The sequence below is a fragment of the Schistosoma haematobium genome, chromosome 7 (genome assembly GCF_000699445.3).
Source record: "Schistosoma haematobium chromosome 7, whole genome shotgun sequence".
Taxonomy (NCBI): Eukaryota; Metazoa; Platyhelminthes; class Trematoda; order Strigeidida; family Schistosomatidae; genus Schistosoma; species Schistosoma haematobium.
The window spans coordinates 10,297,056-10,315,534 of record NC_067202.1 but is presented as its reverse complement, the minus strand read 5'-3'; the positions used below and the strand labels follow the sequence as shown (position 1 = coordinate 10,315,534).

The 18,479-nt window shown below is 36.9% G+C and overlaps 1 protein-coding gene across 1 annotated transcript in view; it reads right to left on the bottom strand.

The window, feature by feature from the left end:
- The window catches only part of MS3_00009579 (uncharacterized protein), a 41,564-nt gene extending 35,052 nt beyond the window's left edge, over positions 1-6,512 (bottom strand). Inside the window, exon 1 of the mRNA XM_051217959.1 lies at positions 6,418-6,512. Coding sequence (XP_051064393.1) covers positions 6,418-6,467 — 50 coding nt within the window. The 5' untranslated portion in view covers positions 6,468-6,512. The remainder of the gene's footprint in view (positions 1-6,417) is intronic.
- Between the last annotated feature and the right edge of the window lie 11,967 nt (positions 6,513-18,479).

Here is an 18,479-nt window from a genome sequence, read left to right as displayed (position 1 = left end):
GGTATCTACCTCAGACAATGAATGAATGGTTACACAAGATTATGGATCCACTGAAGTTAGACATTAACACGTTGGATGCCCACTCAGTGGTCTAAAGTTTAAGTGTTCACAAGCAGGTCCGAACGTCCTGGGCTTGAGTCCCTTTGGTATGGGATCGTGAATGACCATTGCTGAGGAGTCCCATACTAGGATGAAACGGCTATCCAGTGCTTTCAGGTTTTCATTGGTGGTCTAGCTTAGATCGGCTCATGAATTCAACTATTAAAATGTTGTTAATATGTCTAAATATATGAGTAAGGAATTTTCAGCTACGAAGTAATGAAGAAAACTTGCAGCTCAAGTGTTTGTTTTTGAAGGTGTTGTCATGATCCTCGAAATGAGTTATTTAGTTGGGAAGCGTTCAAAGTCGTTCGAGGCAACATCGTCAACACATACTTCAACTAGAAGTGACCAAGAATCATAATTAACATAGGATTCAAATAAGTTTGCAATCAGTAAGCATACCAACATAGATCTAACTTATCAGTCCACATAGGAACGTCTATCAACTACACATTAAGAAATCAATTGTCGTGAATGCGCATTGCTGAGGGGTTTCACGCTAGGATAGAACAACTGTCTCATGTTTCGAGTTTTTTTATATTTGTCTAACTCTGGTCGATTCATGAAATCCAACAATCTCCACAACCTATTACTGATGACTGTATAGCAATTGAAAGGCTTACCTCTAAATGAAGTAGGGACTGGTGATTTTATTGTCCAAAATGACAAAGAAAGCTCCAAAATCTGAAACTACTGAGCAAATAGGATCCGAGACCATCAGAGATTTTCCACTACTACTTTTATCAGTGTTTAAATAAAAAAGATAGGTTCAATTGTTTTTAATATAATAATGGGTTCAGGCGATTTGTCGAAGTGCAAAATAGAAAAATCAATATATACATCTCGACCATTTTGATCATGTTAAATTTATCTCATGAAAAATTTTTAACCGCTTATTTTTAACATCTCAGTGACATTAATAAGGGATAAAAATATTTCCCAACATAATCCGTCACATTTTAAACAAAATAAGTTATACATCCATTATAACTTGTGACAATTCCCCACATCAGTATCTTTATTTGATTGGTAATCTCAAAAGAAATACTGAGTAAATTATCGGAAGAAATTTATTTATTTTAGGAAATTTTTATAAGTACAGTGAAGATAGTTTTCTCACGGTCAAATATTAGTTGAATGGTGTTAATGAAAATCAGAAATGGTTAATAAGCTGTTTCGTCCTATTATAGGACTCTTTACAAGAGTGAACACATTATAATCCCACCGAGGATAAAAATCAGGGGTTTCATATCTACCAGTTGATGTTTAACCATTTAGACTACTGGTTTGGCATTTACTGATAAACATCTTCAAACCCAATTTGTTAGCAATATAGTACAAAAATTAATTCACTTAATTCGTCGGTGACTGCTTCACACCTGTTAATGTGACTGAAAATACATAAATTTTGACTTCTCTCCAAAAGTTCAGGAATTCATCTCAAACTAGTCCACTAGTGAAGACAAAACTGCTAAATAATCGAGAGGTTTTTGTAAGGTAGTTCAATTTTAAAGCAGTTGTTCAGCGTTAACTGATTTTTGATGGTACCCCGACTGATGTTTAGCTATGAGAAAAATATCTTTCAAGCTGAAAACTTTAAATAGTCATAGGTAACGTTGAACCTGATACATATGTGTATCGCTTCAACACCACACGAGGATAGCAACATCAAATCATCAAGAGAACGCTGAAGTGGCGGAAACAGTAGTGGCATCACTAGAAGCGAAAAAGGCCGTGACTACTATACTAACCCGATAATCGACTTTTTCTCTTGTGATGACTCAGTTGAGTTTTATTGGCCAAAACAATTGTTGGTTTAGGTCTTAATATACCAGATAGGTTTGTTGTGAAATGAGAATAATTAAAATAGAAATGGAAGGTGCGACGGTGATGTCATATTCTTGACTTTGGTCGAGTGTAGTAGCAGTAGGACGTTTCCTTCAGACATATAGAATCTAGAGGTTGTTAAGAAAGGTTGGCTCTAAAAATAAAAAATCCCACCACTCTCCACGGTTTTCGGTCACATGTGCTAAGGTATGGATTTAACACATCAAAAACTACTTGTATACAGGCGATGAGTGATCGGCCTCAGTCAGTTGTCCCTCAGGCTTCACAGTCACACTCCTAAGCAGCCAATACCACCACTAAAAGTAAAAAAATAATAATCACTAATGTTCATAAAACTTTTCGCCAAACACCATATGTATATATGCTGGAGTTAGTATCTCGTTCCACAGATAATTTCCCTTTTTGTACCTACTAACTGAGATAACACTGCAATATATCTGACAAAAATAGATTATTCCATTAAACAATAGTAAGATACGTAGATAAAATAATTTTACTGTACTTTCAATTCACAACGGCTATTTATTTGGTAAACAAAACAGCGATACAATAGTTGCCCAAATATTTAAGGAAAACAATCATTAATGTATTACAATGAGTCCATATAAACTAATTATAGGAAAACACCTAAATTTAATATCGTTGATTAACATGATAAATAAGTAACATTATAATTTGTCCTTCAAAAGTATAAAACTGATTAAAAACTTGACTATATTATACCACTCAACCAATCACAATAGAGTAAATGGGTTTTGATTTTTGTAAGGAAACTTTTATACATTGATACTATCACACATCTAGCGAGTAGCATTTCAGAGTATACTTGTGCATAAAATACTTAGTATTCATAAGAAAAGGTGTGTTATTTTGTTGGTGGTATAATGAGTCCTCTGAGTTAGAAGGCTTAAAATTACAATAATTTTATTATTGCTAAGGACAGTATAATCGATGCATACTTCAAATATATGTGAATTTCCTGTAAACCGTTCTACTATCACTAAATCAATTCTTCCTGATAACCCTATAATCGGTTTACTATCTTTGCATTTTCATTAACTATTTTGTTTAACGGACCTCTGAATATGTAATTGATAGACCTTTTCTGTATTAATTGGCAAGCTGAATTTATCGCGATGTGTTTGTTGGTTGTAGATTGACATAAGATTTATGGTTTTGAAAATCATCTGGAATTTCTGGAATTCCATTCACCTAGTATAGTGACGTTGTAAATATCTGGGACGTTCGTGGCGTACATATGTCTAAATATATCAAAATATCTGTATATTCAACTCCCGGATCGTTGTCGCACATAATCATTTAACTGACCCTCGTGGAGTTCTGGTAAAGGTTGTGGAAGCTTGAGTGGCATAATTTATAAAGTCTTTCATGGTACTACAAATTACTTGTCAGGAAACTGACACGGTATTTTAATGAAGCGGTTTCGACATTAAAAATACGCCGATTTCGAAACAAAACCTATCACCAATTTTGAGAAGACATAACCTGTGTGAAAACGTTGTAAATATTGAGTTTTCTCATAATTATTAACAGCTCTCGTTTACCGGTTGGTGTGCATCATAAAAGTTTCAAAGTTGTTCTTGAGGTCACCAAAATTTATTGTTTTAATCAACTTGTATTCACTTAAAAGCACTATTTAGACCAATAGAGAAAAATGAAATTGATATGGCTATTAAGAACAGTAATAATTCAAGACAGCATAAATAACAAAACAGGTCGATCGGGAAAGAAAGAAGAAAGCTGTTCACAGTGAAGAACATTCTGAAATTTAGAATTTGTTAAATTATTTGCACTGTTTGAGCGCTATATTGCCTATTGGTTGCAGTCATTGCTTTCTGGCTTATATCATAACTAATAAGCCTAAAGTTTAGTCAGATATTCAAACACATATAAGCGTAGTAATTCAGTTAAACCAAGTCAAACATTTTGATATCCTTCAATAGAGGGGATATTCTAAACTTGTTTTTGGTTTTATTATATCAGACAAAAGTTAATTTCATTTCCGCATTTGAATTTCCCAACTTTGCAACTCGTCATTTAATAGATACCTTTAAGTGTTACTTATAAGCATGCTATCATAGGATATTAAAATTTATCGATACCAACTGACTTCGAGTATTTAGAAGTAGTGCCTGAAGCGGCTGACTGCACAAGACAACAGTTTATTTTATTGGACTGAACTATTACTCAATAAGTTGATAGCGTTTTATCATGTCTTTACGTTTAAAAACGAAATTTGTTTTTCCAACCAATAACTTACTTGTTTTGTAATACCTTGCAGTTGTACTAGATTTATACATACAACCAAGTAAAACGTTAACCTTTGTTGTCAATAAATTTAACAGATGTCTATTGTAGTTTCACAGTAAAAAATTATCTGATGCACACATTAAATTAAGTTAATCCGAACTAAGGATTGGTGGTTTTATGTTATATTTGTCGACCAGTGAGTAGTAATCAATGTTACATCGTTCAGCTCATGATGACAGTCAAATTTTATTAACTAAATTCAGTTCAGTCACCTAGTTAATTGGCGCGAGACTGAGGTGTGATTAGGGCTAAACAACCTGAAAGTACCTAGTGACAGACCAGTATGAAAACCTGAGTCATGTTGGTAGGTGTAGACTACCTGGTTGGGGACCGCGAGATGATAGCAACCGATGGTTAGAGACCCTGAATGACATGGCTCAAAATCGATTGCAATGGCTCAGGTGCATCCACTCTTTGTGTTCTCCCAGATTCTAATCTTCTGAATTCTTCATGTCCCTTTTTCCACTTTCCAAATTTATTTAACTGGATTATACTCTCTAAATAACATCTCCAAACCCTAATCTTCCCGATTACTGCTTATACTCTTACTACCTCTACCACTACGGGATTTGAATCGACAACCGCATCTTTGTGCTAATGTGGTATGGCAACTCGAACTGATGTACGTACGTACGAAGTTCTACGTTGTTACTTACTGACTGACTGACTGATGAAAACCTGAATCTGAAATGAGGACCATTTTAATTCAATTAACCTGATAAAAGTGTTTCCGTATACCACAATAGTTGACTCGAGTCTGAACCTCACGTTTTGCCCTAGTTTTATCAAGATTGAACATCGGTTTTGCTGATTACTTGTCAAGTAGAACAACATCTAGGCCGAAAGCTTTCTTACGCAGTTTGAATCAGCCGACAGAATATTTGTTTGTAAATATTTGAATTTTTCTGTTGTTGATGACAAAAACTGAATTCTGATCACTCGTCTTTGATATATGAGCATTTTATAAGGATTGTCTTTGCATGATCATCAAGTCATAAGTAGTGAGGTAAGGATATGTGAAAATATCCATAAAATTCAGGACGCACGTTTCTTTCCATTTGGGACTTGTCATCTGAAATTGTCTGTATCAAATTGTTGATGTTTACATCAGAGCTCAAACTCAGCACCTTCCTCTACAGACGCCTGTTTTGTTATCTAAAAATCAGTATATAGCCTTCCAAAAAGGTAGATGTCTTTCTACTGTATAAACACAATTATGGACAACTCCAAAACTGGTTAAAATTACATTGCCACTTTTCGTTTGATAGTTTTTTATTCTAAATTACTGTGTTCATATTAAGTTTTGGTTTCAAGATACCTTTGCGGATGTGGTAAGAAATTTGCAACAAGTTTGTTTGGATCCATATTTTTTATAACAGACCACAGCAAATACTATTTAAACCTGAAATATCACCATAAGACGGTTAGATTTATGGCGGCTATGAAAAGTTAGTTGGAGTTTTTTCTAAAAACTTAAAAGTTTGCGATGTCCATGTTTTGCCAAAGCGAATCTAGATATTGGTCGAATATCAAAGTTACATATTTACCTCGAGGTTTAGTTTTATTACTTACTAATAGCACTGTAATTCATAGCTGAAAATTATTTTTGAGCACGGCGAGGATGTAGCACTTTGATAATAAACAAGTACACAATAAAACTTTATCGAAAAAATTAAAAAATAACTTTCGTAGTTCTAAAATTATCAGAAAAACGACTGTTTTCAATGTAGACCTGCATAAAAACGTCTTTATCTTTGAGAAAATGGTGCTGAAAATAAGTTTCTGATAGACCTTTACACTTCAACCAAAGTTCCTCTAGAGATAAAATAGGCATATAAAGACTATAAATGAAATGTTTCTCGACACAAATGTGGTGAGAAACTGAAGTCATACACTATTTCACACCACATTTTGATAATTATCACAATCTACCGAAACTGTAACATCTACAAAAAACATGCATCATACATATAACATACACACTTTTATGCCTAACGATTGATCCGGAGCAGAATGTGGGTTGACATTAGATGAATAATTAATTAATATCTCGAATACATGGAAAATACGAATAGAAGACTTGAAAAGTTCGATAAAATATTAAGTGTAATATAGGATTATCAAAATATAACTTACCCACAGTTACATATTTGGCAAATGCATAATTTGGACGATTCGTTTCTCATGACTTTGCTCAGTCAGATTTTATTTAATTTAAATCTGTCCTGAAGTTTGCTATTGACTACACTTTGAAGCTGACAAATTAAAACAAATGACCTTTTAATGTCACTCAATTTACCATTTTTGGACATCACAGCAGTAAGTCAGTCAGTGTATATCAGTTTGTAGAGTAAATGTTTTCATAAGGATTTAATTCCACTTTGAAATAACTACCTGAGACAGTTGTCATCACTTTACTGTGTGTCGATTTCCACTGAAGGGAAAGTGCATAAACTAACATCCAGCTTGTCTATGAGGTGGAACATAACACATTCATTTAAGATATTAAGTAATAGTAGAACGTTTTCACACCCATAGAACTGCTAAATATCACTGATGTTTATCTGTGGAAAATATCCCCCTCAAAAAACGTCTCTATACTCCGTCTAAAGCGTCACTTATAAAAACTAGTCACCTTAAATACCTTGCTCAATAAGTTGAATAAACTTTGATATCCCTTTACCATCAAATTCTAATTTTTAGGCTTTGTTATCATTGTTTCCAGCAGAGATTCAAACAGTAGCAATCTCAAATTCTTTCTACAATTCGTTCTCTTCAGCCTCTTATTCTACAATTAGACCATCGAAAAGTACATGATTCCAATGAGCACTCTTTTTTAGGACTTTTGTTGGTTTAGTTGAACCCTGGATTTTAGACGTAATTGGATAGATTTGTAAAATGCATGAGAATGCGCATAAAAATGCATTTTATATTTTTTAGTATGCTTCTTTGTAACCTGAAGTCACTTGAAGAGAAGGGTGTTTGGTGAATCAAACTAAGTGACAATGAATTGTCAGGATATTTAGGATGCAAAACAAACAGGTAAGCTCCCTTTTAAACTTCTAAGGTAAATAAAGATGATCAAATCCACTCTTATATTCTGTCTGCTGACACAGTCAAGGTGTGATGATTAGAATTATAGAATTATTATACTAACAAGGAATTCCTGAAACAGTGAAATTTACAGCAGGTAGAACTAGATGAGCACAAATGAACTCAATGTGTTCGGAATTCAAAATCAGAAAATCATCAAGTACAAAGAATCACTAGTGAATGCAAACATCACACCAAGGTAATTAGCAACCAATAGAGCCAGTTCCGTGGTAGACTGAACAAATCTGTGTCCTCATGTATGCAGCAAGGAAATAGGAGCTATGAGGAAGCTGCCAACAGATCCTCAGCGATACTGGATGTCGTCGATTGTAACTCAAGCCAAATTTAGCACAGTTGTGTGAACGCTGTCCTAAGTCTAAAAGTTCATTATAAAACTTAATTTAACCATAACTAATAAAGGTGTTACCCGATAGCACTGGACCTTGGTATTTGAAAGGTAGGTGGTTGACACATAATAGTGTTTCATGAAATAAACCAGGATCTCTGAATACATGCGAACGTTTGATCTTTGTACAGCTGGTTTACTTAAAATGGCAAGCGACTTCAACATATATTGGCGAGTAAACAGGTGTAATATATGTGTGTCTGAAAATTCCTCTATATATGCATTACAAATTTCTATTAATTTATTGTATGGTAGTGAGCTGTAATTTCTAAGTTAAGTCGATATGTTACATTTGCTTTGAAGTCCACGACATTAATTCACTGACCTTGGTTGTAATCGGCTGACAAGGTTGAGTATTTCACGATTTATGAAAGGATCATCTTCATTGTTCGTCAAGAAAGACTTTAATCGTTGACAAGTAACTACATTCGTGTGTTTTAAAGATTTATATTATGACTGTTATTGCACCAGGCTTTATAACTCATTTTGTGTATACCATATACCCGATATTTGTAGTGTTTGAATGAATTAAAGATTAAATAATATTTGTTGAATGCTTCATCTAAAAAACCCAAAAACAATATATTCGTTTGTCCTTATCTAGTAATACTTGATTCAATAGCGTTAATACTAGGATTATAAGTTAGTACTTTAATTCGAATAACAGAAATTGAAATATTGGTGTCTTGATGTGAGAGTTATATGTTCATTCAACTTTGGAAGCTTTTGAAGATTATTTGGAAAGGTTTGAAATCTGGAGCATGACCAAGAAAGATGCTAAAGGTGATAAAATTGTGGCACATTTCCTGACATTCATTGGGAGAGAAGCATACAGCTTAATAAAAACTTTGGCGCATCCAGAAAAACCTATCTCACTTCCTTATGCAACTCTTAAGGAGCTATTATTTAATCATGTAGAATTCCCTAGTTTTGATTGCCGTGAAAGGGCGAAATTTTATAAGATGGTTCGTCAAAATGACCAGAATGTTCGGCAATTCATCCTTGAATTGCAGAAAGAAGCTGCCAAATGTAATTTCGGTGATCAACTTCATGTGCAACTGAGAGATGGATTAATTGCAGGAATTAACATACCGGGTCTGGAAAGAGAACTGTTGGGAATGCCAAACTGTTCCTTTTAAGATGCTAGAACTGCGTGTATTAACTACGAGGCAGCGAATGAACTTGATATCCAGTCGATGAAGATTTCTAATACTTTGCTTAGTCGTCATGATGAACTACAATCTCACGGTCAATAAAACTTGCGTTAGTTTAACAGTGATTCCTATTCTCATGTAAATATGAAAGGTGTTTCAACAAAGAAATACGAAGCAAATCACAAAGGTGAGATGAGGTTTGATAAATGATTATCATGTGGAAAGTTTCATTCTCGTAATTCATGTGCATTTCGTAATGCTAAATGTTTTAAATGTGGTAAGATAGGACACATTCAGTCAGTATGCAAAGCTACTGTACATTTTGCTTTATGTAGTGCTAAATCGTGTTATTTAAATCTCAGTAACTTCGATATTTCTGTATAATCTCATCTACGGTTTGGACTGCATTATATCCGGCCATTTAGTTTAGACACGTGTATTTCCCCGGCAAAATCAAAACAAGTAATCGGGTGAATGACGGTTCTATTATTCATCATAAATTTAAATATACATCGTTATCTAAACAAATATTACCACCCGGTTATTCAACCAATAATTGTTCAATCAATCAAATCCAAATTACAATAAATAAAGAAGTTGATAAAAGATGCGTGAAAAATTGCCAGTCACAACAAATGAACGCTGTTCTATCCTGACTGGATAGAACACGCACAAAAGGAGGAGCAAATTAGTATGGCTGCCGCTAAGAACAAGTATCAAGTAAAACAACATAGTTGCAGTTTGGGAGGAAACACAAAAACTTAGTGAAAGAGTAAGAAAAATAAAAACTATAATAAAAAATACAAATATTAACAATTCAAATGTAATCAAAAGACAAGCGATGTACAACTGAGGTAATCAATAGGAACAAAGTGCAAGTGTATATTTGGAGGGATTTTCACACACACAAAAAGCATTCAAAACGGATCTTACACCTGGCCCAAAAAATCACTCCATATCACACAAGCTACCTTGATGTTTATGGTCATGGTTCATTCTTTTACATATTACAATTGAGGAACGAGTAGGACTTACAACAGTACGCCTACTCGACCTACCTACATTGATAATATGAGGAACTAATTCGAGCCTTCAGGGAGGCATACGTCACGTATATCTTTTCTAACTAATCCACTATTCGTACGAATAATAACCGTTCTAACCTTTCCGTTGTCATCTATTTCACAACCTTCAATTACTTCCAAGGGCCACTCTCCATGGGTCGAGATGTCCGAAGCCACGATCACTACATCTCCTTTCTGAGAATGACGGTGTTCAACTAACCATTTTTGACGTTTTTGTAGGGACGGTAAATATCCTCTTAACCACCTTTTTCAAAACACATTGGCAAGATGACTAACCTGTTTCCAACGTTTGTCATATTTATCTCTGATGTTACCTTCTTCGACTATTCCGTCACATTCTCTCAATAAAAACAAACTATTTGGCAATAAGGCTAGTTTATCGTTAGCATCTTGGACAACCGGAGTTAAGGGTCGATCGTTCAATATCCCCTCAATTTCAACCAAATAAGTGCCTAAGGTCTCATCGGTTAAGGTCTGCTCTCTAGTTATCAACAATAACAGTCGGCGTATAGAACTTATCATCCTTTCCCAAACTCCACTCTTGTGTCTGGATGAGGGCGGGTCAAAGTGCCACTGAATCTGCCCAGCTGACAGTTCCTTGGTTACCTTCTGCTGATTCAACTGTTGCACAGATCTCCTAAGTTCAGAGACCGCACCCACGAAGTTTGAACGATTGTCACTGTAAATTTCTGCAGGCTTCCCTCTTTGTTATGTCTTTAAGTTGGGTGGATTTTTACCCTGTGCTAATTGTTGTGTCCTTGACTGAAGAGATTAGAGAACAGCGTATTTATCGATCGATCCAATGACACGTAAACACGTACGGACGGCCTAGAGTCTCGATTGGTCCCACTTCCCTGTCTAGCCCAGTTAGTTGAGTCCAGAACACAAGTCACGACCTCTGAGATATGAATCATTATATTTCAAACATACTTTGTTTATATCCCAACCAAACAGACCACATCGTACCATAAAAATAGAAAACAACATTTTGTACAATATTCAACAAGTGAACAGATATCGACCAATAGGAAATGTCCATTTAAAGTCCAAGGACACCATTGGACTTAACATGATAATTATTGGTCTATTCCTCCGCATCCACAACACTCTTCTTCTAATAAAACGTAATAAGGCCATTATAAATGAATCAGTATTCAAACCATATGTCATTTCAGTATGTACCGCTCGGGTTTGTAAGCAAGTAAATACACATTCATATCTTTTTTCCGGTGATCTCCCTCTTTTACTAAAAAGGGTTCAAAGTAGTCTACTCCTACCGCTGAGAAGCCATACCAGCCTTGTTGCACTCTACAAGCTGGAAACGGCGTCATCAATTGTTGTCCTGCATTCATCGTAAACCGCCGGCATGCCACACACTTTCCTATCACTCCAATGACCGTGCTGGTTCTTTTTACTATCCAATAGCTTTTTCGAATTGTGGCCAGTACTTGGTACGTTTCTGTGTGCCCTTGTTCTTTATGATAGTGTCTAATTATCATTTCCGTCACTATGTGTCGACTGGGTAAAATTATTGGGTGTTTAAAAGCATTTGGTAAGTCTGAGTAGCTTAGTCGAACTGTGACACAGAGTAACCCATCAAGGGTTATCGGTGATAAACCCCTCACACTTAACACCGCTGCCGCCATCTCAAGCCTCGGTATAGTAACTTGTTTGATAGGTGCTACCCTAGACTTGCTGTACAACAAGATACAGTATGGTGGTTCCTTCAAGTAAGTAACTCGTGCATACGCAACTGCTCCATAACCAATCTCTGAAGCATCAATGAACAAATGTAATTCTACTTTCGCGTCGGGTTCGTCGATTCTCTTTTTGATACCCCGAGCTACCGTAACATGACCTATCTGACGCATAAAATTTACCCAATTTAGCCACGCGAACATGTATGGCTCGTTGAGAGGCTGATCCCAGCCTATTTGGGACTTTCATAATTTTTGCAAGAGGAGTTTGGCAGTAAGACAGACTGGAGCAATTAGACCCGAAGGATCGATTAGAGAAGAAACTACAGACAGGATCCCTCTTCTAGTCAGAGGCCTTTCCGGTGCATCAAAATAAAACTTAAATACATCTTGTTTGAAATCCCATTCTACACCTAGAGTTCGATGAGTAGTATCGTAACTCGTTGACATTTCTATCAAAGACTCTTCTTTACATATATCAGGCAAGATGGTCTTTACTTCCTCCGAGTTGGTGATCCATTTCTTTAGTTTAAAACCTCTACAAAATAATTCACTTATACGCTTAACGAAACTCTTTGCTTGATCACAAGTGGAAAAAGGTAGCAAGCAATCATCAACATAGAAATTGTTCTTGACAGCATCTACGACATAACCACCATACCCATCGGAAGATGTTTTAGCTGTCTTATTCCAAGCAAAGTTCTCAAAAAACGGCGATAATGTGGCACCAAATGCATGAGAGGTCATTTGAAATTCGAATGTTTCCCTCGACAAGTCTCACTCCTGCCACCACAGATATCCTAAAGCTACTCGATCAGACACAAAAGGACCTTCACTTGCATAAACATTTCCTCAACATCTGCAGAGATTGCAACTGCCTCCTTGCGAAAACACAATAATATACACATTAGCTCAGCGGTGGTATCAGGTTCTTGATAAATCATATCATTCAGGGAAATGCCTGCAAACTTGACGGCACAATCAAGGACCAATCTAAGTTTCCCTGGCTTTTTCGGGTTTAACACTGCATGATGAGGTAAATACCACCGGAAGCGATAATTAGGCCGCAATTGTAATTCAGGGACCTTCTCTGCATAGTCCTTAGTAAAATTACTTTCAATACTTTTGATATACCTGATGTGCAGACTGTCATCCTTCAACAACATAGGCTTCAAACCCTGTAATCTGCCGTTTGCTACTTCATAATTCCCCACTTTCATATTCGGATTCTTTTTTCCATGGTATAAAAACTACAAAATGACCATTCTCGAAGCGCGTGTCCCTTTGCACAATCTCTATAGCCACCTTGTCTTCTACTGATACTGACTTATCACTTAAATAGACATCTACAAACTCAAAATCATAAGGCTTACGTATTTGGTTCTCCAATGTCTGTAATTTACTAGTATAAGTAACAACTCTTTTCCTGGACTCCGGGTATGATGCAGGTCCAAAGACCGCCCACCCCAGCAAGGTTTTCACAGCGTACGGGTTCTTCCTTTTACTCAACCGCTGGTCTAACACCCAATGTGCTTCTAGCACGTCGCAACCAATCAACAGTAGAACTTCTTCAGAGTCTAGGCTATCTATTGGTACATCCCTTAAATGAAGTCACTTAACAAGGTTGTTCACTGCTGACTTTGTTGGCTTATGACCTGGTATACTTGCTACAATCAGAGCTCCTTCAATCGTAACATGTTCAGACCGATCTAAAGGATATACCTCAAAAGGAGTCTTTGTGACCATCATTGTTCTATTACCACCCACAGTCTCAACTACCACTGACGCTTGGTCTTCCTTAGGCATCACGCTTTTCGCTTGCTTTACATCTAAACTAAGATTTTCTATGCCATCTGTCATTATATCAGAACTAGATTCACTATAATGACGATTGTCCCTACTAGAATATGAACCATGACACATAGAGTTATCAAAAGGCACTTGCTTTGTAAGAGGGGATCCATCATTAACATCAACGAGCTTTGAGCTTAATTTCCTTCGACGATTATTTGGCATCACAAGCGAACGACCAAATATTTCCAGAAACCATAATTATAATCAACGAAACGAAAGCCAAACGACTTCCACTAATTAATATTTCTTTAGAACTGTAGAATACAAACTACGGTTTGGACTGAAGAATAGCCGTTCAGGTAGGTTAGACACGCGCCCTCGCCCGTCAAAATCAAAACAAGTAATCGGGTGAATGACGGTTCTATTATTCATCATAAATTTAAATATACATCGTTATCTAAACAAATATTACCACCCGGTTATTCAACCAATAATTGTTCAATCAATCAAATCCAAATTACAATAAATAAAGAAGTTGATAAAAGATGCGTGAAAAATTGCCAGTCACAACAAATGAACGCTGTTCTATCCTGACTGGATAGAACACGCACAAAAGGAGGAGCAAATTAGTATGGCTGCCGCTAAGAACAAGTATCAAGTAAAACAACATAGTTGCAGTTTGGGAGGAAACACAAAAACTTAGTGAAAGAGTAAGAAAAATAAAAACTATAATAAAAAATACAAATATTAACAATTCAAATGTAATCAAAAGACAAGCGATGTACAACTGAGGTAATCAATAGGAACAAAGTGCAAGTGTATATTTGGAGGGATTTTCACACACACACACACACTAAATGTTCTAAAAGCATCATACAGTTTCCAGTGAACACTAAACATTGTCTACTATTCCGAATTGTAATGCTCATATTCAACAGGGCCTATATACATCGCTTGGTTCATTTCATGACTTTATTGCGAACACAAGCAGTATAGAGTCCAGTATTTCATTCGAGAACGTGAAATCTTTAGATCCTAACGTTATGGTACGACCCACTGAAATATCAATACAGGGGATCACTGGACACAGACTGCCCATAAGAAGATGTTGTGAATTGCTAATAAGAGATGATAATTCTTCATAAATACTATGTGAATTTTTAGATAACGAAACAGGACTGTCAATACAGGATTTAAAGAATTTGAAAAGGCTTAAGGTGGAATTCCCTTTCCTAGTTTTGAAAGAAAACTCTGATATCTTAAACACAGGTTTGATACCTATGTGAATATCTTTAATCAATTTGCATCGCAATACAAATATAAACAGAGAATGTTTGGAATATAACGATTCATAACTGAGAGGCTGTGACTCGCGTTGTGGACTCAACTGGCTGGGCTAGACAGGGAAGCGGGACCAATCAGGGCACTAGGTCGTCCACTACGTGTTTTCCGTGTCACTGATTCTGATCGATAAAACGCTGCTTATCATAACCTGCAGTCCACACGTTACAACAATTGGCGACGGGGTAGAGAAAGTTTTGAACCCTGTAATTGGACGAGATTCAGCATAATTATTTTGGCCAATCAGCATTCAGATTGATCGTCGGTGTTCTTGGAAGTCATTGGTTGTTAATTGATCACAGTATTTCTCATTAGCCTGCTGATTCAGAAAATGACTATCCTTCCCGATCAATTGCAGTTACTACTTGATTGCCAACAGCAGCATTTCAGAGAGAGCCAGTTGAATGTTTTGGACAATTTACGCACGCGACTGCTAAGTCTCCAATGTTTCGGAGATGTGAAAGAAATTGATGAATTAATTTCTCACTTGCATACTGAACTCGAAAATGACTGCAGCACGTATGAATATGAAAACAAAAGCCTCTACGAATCCCTGATGATCAGTAATGCAAACGAGGCAGTCGCTCATCATCCGTCCAGCGATCCAGAAATGTCCAATTCAAAAGCATTCCCTGTCGTGGGTTCAAATCCCACTGTGCCCGAAACATGTGCAGACAGTGAGGCATCCAGCTCACAAGAAGAACCCCTCGTGCCAGAAAATGTGTCCCGTGCATCGAATAATGGTCACAGATCTGATACAAATTTCAAAAATGCTGTTTATTTTAGTGATCTATTATCCACTAATGGAGTTTTGAAGAGGTCTGATGAATACGTTTCACAAGAATCAAACCTTAATGACCTCAAATCTAGTGTCGCTGATCCTCATCATCTAGTCAGTTCGAGTGGACCCTCTACTCAATGCGGGAACTATGCTTTGAATAGAATCAGATTAACTGTTATTTGGGTATATGAGGACCCAACATTATTTCGCGGGTGAGGACGGACGCAGAAAATTTTAGAAATCCGAATATCAACTCCGGATCTTCAAAAAATGTGGAGGTGTAATGGATGCAGAATAAGATACCAATCATTATCATGTTAAGTCTAATGATGTCCTTGGACCTTAAATGTACACTCCCTATTGGTCGATATTTATTTCACTTGTTAAATATTGTGTAAATGTTGTTTTCTATTGTTATGGTACGATGTGGTCTGTTTGGTTGGTATATAAACAGAGTATGTTTGGAATATAACGATTCATAACTGAGAGGCTGTGACTCGCGTTGTGGACTCAACTGGCTGGGCTAGACAGGGAAGCGGGACCAATCAGGGCACTAGGTCGTCCACTACGTGTTTTCCGTGTCACTGATTCTGATCGATAAAACGCTGCTTATCATAACCTGCAGTCCACACGTTACAACAATTGGCGACGGGGTAGAGAAAGTTTTGAACCCTGTAATTGGACGAGATTCAGCATAATTATTTTGGCCAATCAGCATTCAGATTGATCGTCGGTGTTCTTGGAAGTCATTGGTTGTTAATTGATCACAGTATTTCTCATTAGCCTGCTGATTCAGAAAATGACTATCCTTCCCGATCAATTGCAGCTACTACTTGATCGCCAACAGCAGCGTTTCAGAGAGAGCCAGTTGAATGTTTTGGACAATTTACGCACGCGACTGCTAAGTCTCCAATGTTTCGGAGATGTGAAAGAAATTGATGAATTAATTTCTCACTTGCATACTGAACTCGAAAATGACTGCAGCACGTATGAATATGAAAACAAAAGCCTCTACGAATCCCTGATGATCAGTAATGCAAACGAGGCAGTCGCTCATCATCCGTCCAGCGATCCAGAAATGTCCAATTCAAAAGCATTCCCTATCGTGGGTTCAAATCCCACTGTGCCCGAAACATGTGCAGACAGTGAAGCATCCAGCTCACAAGAAGAACCCCTCGTGCCAGAAAATGTGTCCCGTGCATCGAATAATGGTCACAGATCTGATACAAATTTCAAAAATGCTGTTTATTTTAGTGATCTATTATCCACTAATGGAGTTTTGAAGAGGTCTGATGAATACGTTTCACAAGAATCAAACCTTAATGACCTCAAATCTAGTGTCGCTGATCCTCATCATCTAGTCAGTTCGAGTGGACCCTCTACTCAATGCGGGAACTATGCTTTGAATAGAATCAGACTAACTGTTATTTGGGTATATGAGGACCCAACATTATTTCGCGGGTGAGGACGGACGCAGAAAATTTTAGAAATCCGGATATCAACTCCGGATCTTCAAAAAATGTGGAGGTGTAATGGATGCAGAATAAGATACCAATCATTATCATGTTAAGTCTAATGATGTCCTTGGACCTTAAATGTACACTCCCTATTGGTCGATATTTATTTCACTTGTTAAATATTGTGTAAATGTTGTTTTCTATTGTTATGGTACGATGTGGTCTGTTTGGTTGGTATATAAACAGAGTATGTTTGGAATATAACGATTCATAACTGAGAGGCTGTGACTCGCGTTGTGGACTCAACTGGCTGGGCTAGACAGGGAAGCGGGACCAATCAGGGCACTAGGTCGTCCACTACGTGTTTTCCGTGTCACTGATTCTGATCGATAAAACGCTGCTTATCATAACCTGCAGTCCACACGTTACAACAATTGGCGACGGGGTAGAGAAAGTTTTGAACCCTGTAATTGGACGAGATTCAGCATAATTATTTTGGCCAATCAGCATTCAGATTGATCGTCGGTGTTCTTGGAAGTCATTGGTTGTTAATTGATCACAGTATTTCTCATTAGCCTGCTGATTCAGAAAATGACTATCCTTCCCGATCAATTGCAGTTACTACTTAATCGCCAACAGCAGCATTTCAGAGAGAGCCAGTTGAATGTTTTGGACAATTTACGCACGCGACTGCTAAGTCTCCAATGTTTCGGAGATGTGAAAGAAATTGATGAATTAATTTCTCACTTGCATACTGAACTCGAAAATGACTGCAGCACGTATGAATATGAAAACAAAAGCCTCTACGAATCCCTGATGATCAGTAATGCAAACGAGGCAGTCGCTCATCATCCGTCCAGCGATCCAGAAATGTCCAATTCAAAAGCATTCCCTGTCGTGGGTTCAAATCCCACTGTGCCCGAAACATGTGCAGACAGTGAAGCATCCAGCTCACAAGAAGAACCCCTCGTGCCAGAAAATGTGTCCCGTGCATCGAATAATGGTCACAGATCTGATACAAATTTCAAAAATGCTGTTTATTTTAGTGATCTATTATCCACTAATGGAGTTTTGAAGAGGTCTGATGAATACGTTTCACAAGAATCAAACCTTAATGACCTCAAATCTAGTGTCGCTGATCCTCATCATCTAGTCAGTTCGAGTGGACCCTCTACTCAATGCGGGAACTATGCTTTGAATAGAATCAGACTAACTGTTATTTGGGTATATGAGGACCCAACATTATTTCGCGGGTGAGGACGGACGCAGAAAATTTTAGAAATCCGGATATCAACTCCGGATCTTCAAAAAATGTGGAGGTGTAATGGATGCAGAATAAGATACCAATCATTATCATGTTAAGTCTAATGATGTCCTTGGACCTTAAATG